The 10,493-nt window shown below is 43.6% G+C and overlaps 1 protein-coding gene and 1 long non-coding RNA gene across 8 annotated transcripts; both read right to left on the bottom strand.

Annotated features, from left to right (window-relative positions):
- Positions 1–669: 669 nt before the first annotated feature.
- On the bottom strand, positions 670–1,831 carry LOC131478573 (uncharacterized). The gene is made up of 2 exons (XR_009244554.1): positions 1,707–1,831; positions 670–994 (listed from the first exon to the last, which is right to left on the bottom strand). It is a non-coding gene; the product is annotated as an uncharacterized LOC131478573 (long non-coding RNA).
- A 207-nt stretch (positions 1,832–2,038) lies between these two features.
- On the bottom strand, positions 2,039–4,375 carry TCEAL4 (transcription elongation factor A like 4). 7 transcript variants are annotated; one of them, XM_058658847.1, is made up of 3 exons: positions 4,256–4,375; positions 3,553–3,733; positions 2,039–3,255 (listed from the first exon to the last, which is right to left on the bottom strand). In XM_058658847.1, the coding sequence occupies exon 3, from the start codon at positions 3,232–3,234 to the stop codon at positions 2,653–2,655; it is 582 nt and encodes a 193-aa protein (XP_058514830.1). In that variant the 5' UTR covers positions 3,235–3,255; positions 3,553–3,733; positions 4,256–4,375; the 3' UTR covers positions 2,039–2,652. The 7 variants fall into 7 exon arrangements, with proteins under 7 accessions (XP_058514830.1, XP_058514828.1, XP_058514829.1 ...); XM_058658845.1 differs by having other exon boundaries at positions 3,598–3,733; XM_058658846.1 differs by having other exon boundaries at positions 3,598–3,733; positions 4,262–4,375.
- Between the last annotated feature and the right edge of the window lie 6,118 nt (positions 4,376–10,493).

Here is a 10,493-nt window from a genome sequence, read left to right as displayed (position 1 = left end):
CAAGATTGACAACATTACAGAATTATCGAAGCCACCCGGGCAGAACCCTCGGAGTATGCACCACATTGGGACCCTGGCTTGATATCAAGCGGCCATTCTCCACCCCCAGGTTCCAGAGCAGTTGGGAGGCTAGGTATGTCTTCTCCCCTATCCTTCCCTTCTCCCCCCGAAACAAGAAGGAGAAATAGAAAATTTGGAAACAATGATCACATCCATTTTCTCCTAACCCTTTATCCATCCCACTCTGATCAACTATATTAACATCATCTAAAATTAAAAATAGATAATAAAAACTACAGTGGGGCCAAAAAAAGTGTGCTGCCAGATCCAGTGCCATAGCCTAGTGGCTAAATCCTTGCTTTGCATGGCAGGGATCTCATATGGGCACTGGTTCATATCGCAGCTGTTCCACTTCCCATCCAGCTCCCTGCTTGTGGCCTGGGAAAGCAGTCGAGAATGGCCCAAAGCCCTGGGACCCTGTACCCATGTGGAGACGTGGAAGAAGTTCCTGGCTCCTGGCTGCAGATTAGCTCAGCTCTGGCCATAATGACCACTTGGGGACTAAACTAGCAGATGGAAGATTTGTCTCTTTATCTCCTTCTCTCTTTTTATTTGCCTTTCCAACAAAAAAAAAAAAAATGTAAAACAAATCTTTAAAAAAAATGTGTGTGATGCTAACAGTGACTTTATTCCAAAGAGTTCACAATGAAATGGAGAAAAAAAAAATGAAGGAGTAACTTCCTCATGAAGAATCCTCCCAAACACTTTTTCAGCAAGGTGACCACAGTTAACATCTACAGTGATATGCAATATTTATAGTTTATACCCTTTATATAATCTTCCCCCAAACACATAATATCTTTGTAATGACAAGAAAAAAAATCCAGTAAACCCAAATTTTGGGACATCACACAGAATACCTGACCAGTGCGTCTCAAAAGTGTGAAGATCATCAAAAACAAGAAGAGTCAAAACTCTCCCAGCTAACAGGAGCCTATGGAGACAAGACATGGTGACTAAATGCCATGTGGTAACATGAGTAAAATCCTGGAATAGAAAGAGCACATTAAGGTAAATCAGAACAAAGTATGTGTCTTAGTTAATAATAATTTATTCATATCAGTTCATCAAAAACAATGCACCACAGTAAGGTAGGACATTAACAGTAGGGGGTCATGACTATGCAGTACACAGAAACTGATTATCTTTGCAACATTTGTGTAAATCTATAATCATCCTAACAGGAAAGTTCATTTAAGAGAACTTTATTTGCAAAAAAAAGAAAAAAAAAGGGAAAAGCTAGGGATAGGTGGGGAGAAATTATCTAAGTGGATGAATCGTTTGAAATACTAAGAAATACTAATGTAGGGCTTAACAGGAAATTCCTGGGAGACAACTCCTAAGGAAAAGAAAAATGTTAGCAGACAAGAGATTAACAAGTGCAAATAGCACAGCATCTGGCTTTACATTTTTTTCCCTCTTCTTTCAGTCCCCAATATCTAAAGTTAGTGGCCATATCTAGTATATGTGCTGCCGAAGCGAGCACAAGTTAGTGGTCAAACTAGATATATAAAAAAAAGGAACAACAACAAAAAGCCACAAAAACCTAAACCACACACGCATATCAACAAACAACACGAAAAAGAGTGTTTGTACGAATTTTATATTAAGTGTCAGGGCCCCAGTGACAATTGGATATTACCCACCTGGGTTAGCAAAACTCTACTGTAAGCAGAGAATTCTCCACCCCTTTTTCGGGGATACACTGTTGCTTCAGTCCATCATACTCTCTAGTGCACTGGCGGCAATGGGGACCTTAGGAGGCCATCCACAAGGAGAGGAATCTTGTCCACCAGATGTGACATTGCTTGGGATATGTTGGCACCCATCTCTCAGTGATCTGCGCTACTTAGTGGTGAACAGAGGGGAGACCTCCCACAGGCCTGCCTCAGGTGTCTGAGGGAGGACTGATTCTGCAAGTGCAGTGAAGCCGGTAGTAGCTGGCCCATCACAGCTCACACACTTAGTTCCTCATTGGATGTTCTCCACAGTCCCAGGAGGCAAGTTTCATCCTCAGGTCCCAGACGACAAGTCTGCTCCTGTAGCAAAGGAGCTGATTCCTCCATCTTTAAGTCCCAGAAATAAGGCGACAGTTCCCTACAGATTTTATGTTCTGACAACAATAATTTTAAGTATCTCCACTGGCTTGCTAAAGTCACTGGACACTACTTTTGCTTGGTTATATATTTTCTACTTTCTTATTATTTTAGCACAAAAGTAATTATTTTAGGACAAACTACACAGATAAACATAAAAGGATATGATAAAATCATCACCCACAGATAACTACTGTTAATGCTCTAGTGAGTGAAACTTAAGAGTTGCTTTATACACATGACTAGGCAAATTAATCTTTGTAGTTTTGCAAAATTGGACTGATGCTATATATGATTTTGCATGTTGTATGCATGTGTGACTTTTTGTTTTACAACACACTATAAACATTTTTCACAATGCGATCAATGAAAATTTGTTACTGCATTTTATAACACTGCACTTGGGTTGAACAGGATATTGGTAATAGGTAGTATATCTAAAGCTGATAATTAGCATAAGGTTAAAGGACAGGACTTGACAATGGCTGTAGGGGCACTACACATAAGGAATGTCTTCAAGGTCCCTTCGTGGGGCCTTGCAGCCACCCCTGAAATCCATTGGAGCCCTTGGGTAGAAGGGGTCCTGCAAATTTTTTTGCATCCACACAAAAGCTCCCAGTTTCTGTCTGCATTTTCTCCTTTCATCCTCCACCCTAGCCATGTTGTCGAATTCTCTTATCATGTCCTCATTGCTGAAATTCATATTGTGTATGGACTCTTTGTACTCCTTGAGATACTGAGCCAGCCCCTTGTTGGTTTTTCTTTTGGCTTTCCTGGGTACATCGTCCTCGGCCGGGCGCTTTTCTGCAGCCCTGGGCTCTGGCTCCAGCTTTGCGGAACCCTTCTCTTTTGCGGTTCCCTCACTCCCCGGCTCCCCTTCCTTGGCCTTTCCCTCACTCTCAGGCTTCCCCTTATCCAGGAGCATTTGCTTAACTTCAGTCTTTCCCTTATTCCCGAGTTTGTCCTTGTCTTCCGGAGTACCAGCTGCCTCTGGATTTCCCGAAGCCTGTGGCTGTCTGCTTTCAGTCATTCCTTGGTTGGAAGGCATGCCTTCGTCCTCAGTGTACAGAGTTTCCATGGTGAGACGACCTTCTTTCTCCTGGGCTGAGGGCAGGGGCAGAGGGGAGGAGACAAAGAAACACAGGGGAGACTCAGGAGGTGGGGACACACACAGCAGGTGCACATCCAACTTGCTTGCATCCCGCCCCCTGGGGTGGGGGAGTCCTCCAGGTGTGCCCTCTGCCCTCTCCTTGCCCCTCATGTCTGAGCCACCAAGGGCCTGGCAGGCGCTGCCACCTGCTCCAATCCATCTCATCGGGACAGGACTCCTGAATGGTGGAGAAGAGGGGGCTCAGGTGGTGGGACCCGCATTCGGACCAGACAGGGCCCTGCTCACCAGCGACCCTTCTGGGTCTCCTCCAGGCCTCCCCTTGCCACTGACCTGCAGGGGGTCCTCACAGGCTGCTCCTGCTCTCCGGCTTCAAGAGGTACTGGGAACCAATGACGCGCAGACCTGCAGGCAGGGCACAGGGGCAGGAGCTGCGCGCTCCGTGGCCTCCCGCCCACTTTGTCCTTTCCTAAACACAGCCCTACTTACTCTGTGTTTTCCTCCCCAATTCCCCTACATCCACCCCTGAGGGCCGGCCGCCATTTCTTGTCAGAGCTCGGGTGCCAGACCCGATATTTTCCAAGCTGTGTTTGGCTCGCTGCATCTTCCTGTTCTTGGGGGCAACTTGCCTCCACACCCTGGCGGTTAACACTTTCTCCACTCACCAAACGTAGAAGGGGGTTTATTTCAACTCCAGCTGCTGGGGTGCCTCTCAGCCCACCATCTGAGGCTCCAAAATGGACGGAGGTTCAGAGAAGTGCCTAGAAAGCTGGCATGGATACTTGGGAGAGTCTGCCCTCCCCACCCACTTCCTCACTGACAGCTAGCTCACCCTCGGCCACCCTCACAACCCTTTTCCTACCGTTATCTCCGTTCCTCACCCGAGCGAGCTTCCCTCGACGCGAGCCCCACCCCCACCCTTCGCCCCGACCCTATACCCGTCCCCCTCCCCCACCCCACCGATTCCTCTGGCAGCGTGCAAGGCACTCACACTGACCTGGAAAAAAGCCAGAGGACAATCAGCAGCCCAGGTAATGGAGAATACAGCTACAAGATCCGACTGTGGGCAAGGAGGGCTGACACCCAAACTGCAGCTCACTTCTGCCCTGCGGGTCACGTGAGCGTCGCAGGACCAGAGTTCGACCTCTCAGCGCCCCGCCTCCTAGAGCGCGCCTGCCAGCTCCCCATCAGCTCCCTTGGAGTAGGTATGCCCACATCTCTCAGGCTCTTTTGTTTTTGCTCTTGTTGGGAAGTTGGTCGAAGAAAGATTTTTAATGAAAACTACAAAGGGGTGTGTGTGTGTGTGTGTTTGTGTGTGTGTGTGTGTGAATGGATTGGGCTGGCCAGGGAAAGGAGTCTGATGTTGATCTTAAATTCAAAAAAATGTAGGAAAAAATGCCGGCAAATGAAATTGACCCTACTTCTTAACACACACAAGGGTATATTTTCTAATGAATAATAATAACAAAAAATCTAAAGTAAAATAAGAGAATGATTAATTTATTTTAGGTGGAAAAGTGGGATATACAAGGGACAATAGCCATGTGTAAGGACTGAACTGTATCCCACAAGTTTTGCAGCAAGCACGCAGAAAGCCAAAATAGAGCCTCTGCAACATTCTTCTCGTCTGTTGCCCCTTAACCAAGTAGAAAGAGCAAATATGCACTCTAACCAATCAAACAAGGTGCTCAGCTTTTAACTGACTGCCTTCTTCATGATGGCACCACGTTGAAGATTTGATGTTCTGGTTGTAAGCTGTCCCACTCCCTTACTTACACATGCTGAAATCTCAGCAAAACACAGATGATTGGTGTCTGACTTCCTTGCCATACCAATGTGTTGTGTACCCATTTGTTATAAGGCAATAGTCCATCTCCACAAAATGTTTTGGTGTGGAAAATAGTAATATATTGAATATATATAATCGCATACATATTATATGTATTAAATATAATATAATCTATAATGTGGCATAATATAATACAGTGTTGCATAGGTATATGTAATATGAGAAAATATTATAATATTAATATATAACTAAAAGTCTGAATGATTAAAGAAAATATTGATAGATTTGACTACATGAACATCTCTAGCAGATTTCTTGAGGATTTGGGACATAGGTACTCTCCCCTGGTTTTGTTGAGTGTGTTAGTGAATTTTTCTGAAAATCAAATTTTGAAAACATTTTTGAAAGATTTATTTTTATTGGAAAGAAAGATTTACAGAGAGAAGGACAAACACAAAGATCTTTCATCTGTTGGTTCACTCCCCAAATGACCATAACATCTGGAGCTAAGCCAATCAGAAGCCAGGAGCCAGGTGTTTCTTCCGGGTCCCCCATGTGGTTGCAGGTTCACAAGCCGTTGGGCCATTCTCTACTGCTTTCCCAGGCCACAGCAGGGAGCTGAATGGAAAGTAGAGCAGCTGGGACATGAACCAACACTCATATGGGATGCTGGCTCTTATAGACAGAAGATTAACCAATTGAGTTATTGTGCTGGTCCCTTGAAAGATCTTTTTAATGATACACTCACTTTTTAATTTGTAAGACAGTTATAGAGAGAGAAGGAGAGATCAAGAGAGAATGAAATCAAGAGAGATCTTCCATTTGTTGGTTCATTTCTCATAAGACTGCAACAGCTAGAGTTGGGCCTATCTGAAGCCAGGAACCAGGAATTTTTTTCTGGATCTTCCATGTGAGTTCAGGGGACCAAGTCTTGAGCCATTCTCCACTGCTTTCCAAGGCAATCAGTTGTGAGTTGGATTGGGTTGGATTGGAAGTGGAGCAGCTAGGACTTGAACTGATGCCCATAGGAGATACCAACACTGCAGGTGGGGGATTAGCTTGCTATGCTATAGTGTCAGCCCCTTGAAAACCAACTTTGTAACTTGTTTAAAAATAAAATGTTTGCTATTAGAAGTAAATCCACTTTTAATATTTACACGTAGAGATAATTAAAATACTAGCACAAAACCTTATATTTAAAAATATTTGGTTTTAAAACTCTCCAAAGAAATTTTATTTCTCAAACATTTGTTTTTTCCTATGATTTAGGCTACAGTAGTGACTTCATTGCTTAGTTTATAATAGAAAAAAATGGAAAATTAAGTATTTATTATTAGTTATTTATTAACATTCAGCCATCCTCATGAATGGTGTCACTGCTGTGGGTACACAAAAACAGCCACAAAGTATATAGTTGCATTGTCCCTCCAGAGTAAACCACTTGTATGTCAGGAGTTGTGCTGGCCACCTTATCTGGAATGCCATTTCATTTATCTCTGGTGATGGAACTCACACTTCCAAGGAGGCAGAAAAACGTATAAAATGAAATCTTGGAGGGGGCGGCGTGATGGCTCAATAGCTAAATCCACGTCATGCATGTGCCAGGATCTCATATTGGCGCTGGTTCCTGTCCTGGCTGCCCTACTTCCCTTTCAGTTCCCTACCCGTGGCCTGGGAAAGCAGTAGAGGATGGCCCAAAGGCTTGGGACCCTGCACCCGTGTGGGCAATCTGGAGGAAGCTCCTGGCTTTGGATCAGCTCAGCTCTGGCTGTTGTGATCATTTGGGGAGTGAACCAGTGGATGGAAGATCTTTCTATCTGTCTTTCTCTCTGTAAATATGCCTTTCCAATTAAAAAAAGAATAAATTTTATAAAGAAGAAATCTTGGGGCTGGCACTTTGTAGCAAGCTATTTCTCCACCTGCAGTGCCGATATTGCATATGGGCACCAGTTCAAGTTCTGGCTGCTCCACTTCTGATTCAGTTGTCTGCTTATGATCTGGGAAAGCAGCAGAGGATGGTTCAAGTCTTTGGGACCCTGAACCCGTGTTGGAGACCTGGAAGAAGCTCCTGGCTCTTGGATTCAAACTGGTCCAGCTGTAGACACTGTAGCCATTGAGTGAACCAGTGCAAGGAAGATTCTCTCTCACTTTCTCTAACTCTGATTTTCAAGTAAAGTATGTCTTTTTTTTTTTTAAATCAACTTAGTGTTGTACTGGAATAAGTGTAGCAATAAAAATAAAAGAGAGGGTACCCAGCAACATAGTGAAATATACAAGCTTTTAGTGTGTGAGAAACATTTCTGACCAGTAGTGCAGAATACATTTTACAGAAATAATATTTGTGTAACTAATTAAAATTTTTTGAGGGAAAATAAAGAGATTTATTTTCTGTTTTAAAACAAGATTTATTTATTTTTATTGGTAAAGAAGATTTACAGAGAAAAGGAGAGACAGAGAGAAAGATTTTCCATCTGCTGGTTCACTTCCCAAGTGACCACAGTAGCTGGAGCTGGGCTGATCCTAATGCAGGACCCAGGAGCTTCTTCCAGGTCTCCCACATGGGTGCAGGTTCCCAAGGCTTTGGGCTGTCCTCCGCTGCTTTCCTAGGCCATAATCAGGAGCTGGATGGGAAGTGTGGCATCTGGGACACGAACTGGCACCCACATGGGATCCCGGTATGTAAGGCAAAGATTCAACTTCTGAGCCATCGTGCTGGGCCCAACCTTTATTTTCTGAGAGACATACACATCTCAGAAGAGGCAAGAGAAATGAAGTAAAAAGGCATCCAGATTGGAAGAAAGTGCATTAAACTGTCTGTGTAGATGACATGATGTTGAATATAGAAATTTAGAAAGAATCCAGCGAAGAACTGTGAGAAGTAATACATAAGTTCTGCAATGTGAAAGAATGCACATCCTACACATAAGGGTAGATAAAAAAGGTTCATGGAAAATGACATTGAAATTATACACTTTTTTGATGCTATTTTTCATAATCCTGGAAAATGCATATTACCAAAAGACTATGCATAGATTTCAACATGTGTTACACCAAAATAAAGTTCACTTAAATTAAAAATCACTCTCCATAACTTTCTATACTTTGACTTGAATTATAGGATTAAATATGTAATTTGAATAGGTTGAAGGATCAAAGAGGATACAAGTTATAATATCATTTGTTTCGTTATCTTTGTAAGCATTGGTTAATTGGTTGCCTATCCTCTAGATAATTTTTCTCCAAGGGAACGTGTGTTTTTCCTACTGAGCAGTTTGTGCATACCACCTTTAAGACAGTCAGTTTGCATAATCCTTGTATTCAACTCTCTTGACTTCAGGGGAGGGATATCATTTCCATTTATCACTAGCGTTTATATATACATGTATCACTAGCATTTGTATATATTCCATTTATCATCACCAAGAGAGATTGGGGACTGACACTGTGAAGAAATATGTAGTGACAGGCTTCAAGTATTTGTTTCCCGTCATCTACATAACAAGTCGCTGTGTATATATTTGTTGACCTTTTTTTTTCTTTTTAAAAAAAGATTTGTTGACTCATTTCAAAGTCAGAGTTACAGAGAGAGAGGAGAGGCAGAGAAATTTCCCATCCACTGGTTCTCTCTTCAAATGACTATAACAGCCACGGCTGAGCCAGGCTGAAGCCAGGAGTCAGGGGCTTCATCTGTGTTTCCCACAAAGGTAGTAGGGTCCCAAACACTTGGGTCATCCTTCACTGCTTTTCCTAGGCCATTAGCAGGGAGCTGGATCAGAAGAGCAGCAGCCAGTACCCATATGAAATGCTGGCCTAAGTCGCTATGCCACAACGCCAGCCTCTTGTCAACCTTTTTTCATTATCTGATCCCCACCAGGAACTTGTTCAGACATTTTTAAAATCACCTCCTACCCCCACCAAAAGGCAGAATATGAACATTTTTAAAAAATCTCTTGAGGAGAGAGAGAGAGCCCATCTACCACTGGTGAACGCCCACAATGGCCTTGGCTGGCCAAGGGTGGAAGCTGGAAATTGAGATCTCAATCCATCCTGTGGATGGCAGGAATCCAGCTATTTGAAATGCCATCTCTGCTTCTCAGGGTTTACATTAGCAGGAAGCTCCCGTGTGAGACCCGGGCATTGTAACCAGTGTCTTAACCACTTAGCCAAATCTCCATCGCATCATGTGAAATTTTTAGTACCACAGATGCAGCATTTATTTGCTTATTTATTCTGGTCCTCTGGAGGGCCACAGGCCATTTAAATATCTATGAAAATCTGTCCACCAAGACCAATTTTAGCTTTTTATATATGATGCCATATCTATTAAGAATGCCTGGTATATTGTGATTAGGATAAATTATGAAATCCCATCCCTACTCCATCCATCTCGTTCCAAACTAGAACTAGTCATGACTGAATGCTCAGTCTCAAAGGATTATCCACCCAGCTACCTTAAGCATTGCTATGGAGTTGTGCTTTGGTGCCTAGCCTACTCCAGCAGGGAAATGTAGACCGCTCGTTTCACCTCAGCTTGTGGGATTCTCTCCTATTCACCTTGTCTCTCGCTCCCATTTGGTGGAAACCAGGATCCCACAATTCCATTTGGGTCTCCATGTGGGACACCTGTGCTAGTAGGCATCACCTTAGCCAGCAGTGCCACAGCATGGGCTTCCCAGCCATGCTTTGAACCTTCTTGAAGCAAGAGGAAGGGGCATCAAAGGGTGGCTCCTTAATGGAAATTCAGGTGGAGTAAAAACATGGAGAACACCACTGAATTTTTAAAAGATTCATTTATTTTTATTTGAAACGCGGGTTTAACAGAGGGAGGAAGCAGAGAGAGAGAGAGAGAGAGAGAGAGAGAGAGAGAGAGAGAGGGAGAGCGAGCTCTTGTATCCACTGATTCACTTTCCAGATGATTGCAATGGCCAGCCCGGGCTGGGCAGATCCGAAACCAGGAACCAGGTGATTTTTCCAGGTCTACCATGTGGGTGCATGGTTAAAAGGGTTTGGGCCATCCTCTGCTGCATTCCCAGGCCACACGCAGGGAGCTGGATGAGTGGAGCAGCTAGAATACGAACTAGAGCCCATCTGTGATGCTGGTTTAGCTTGCTACGCCACTGCCAGCCCCCCACACTGAAATCACAAAAATCTGTAAATAAGAGGGAATCTTCAAAAAGTTCATGGAAAATACATCACGAAATTTACAATATTGAACTTTGTTTTGCATCAAAATATTTTTAAAAACATTTATTTTACTTATTTGAAAGGCAGAGAGTAAGAGAGACAGAGAGATCTTACATCTGCTGTTTCACTACCCAGGTGGGTGAAATGGTCAGAGCTGAGCCGATAGGAAGCCAGGAGCCAGGAGCTTCTTCCAGGTCTCCCATGCATGTGCAGGGTCCCAAGGCTTTGGGCTGGCCTCTACTGCTTTCCCAGGCCA

The sequence above is a fragment of the Ochotona princeps genome, chromosome X, assembly GCF_030435755.1.
Source record: "Ochotona princeps isolate mOchPri1 chromosome X, mOchPri1.hap1, whole genome shotgun sequence".
Taxonomy (NCBI): Eukaryota; Metazoa; Chordata; class Mammalia; order Lagomorpha; family Ochotonidae; genus Ochotona; species Ochotona princeps.
This window is presented reverse-complemented; position numbering and strand designations above follow the sequence as displayed.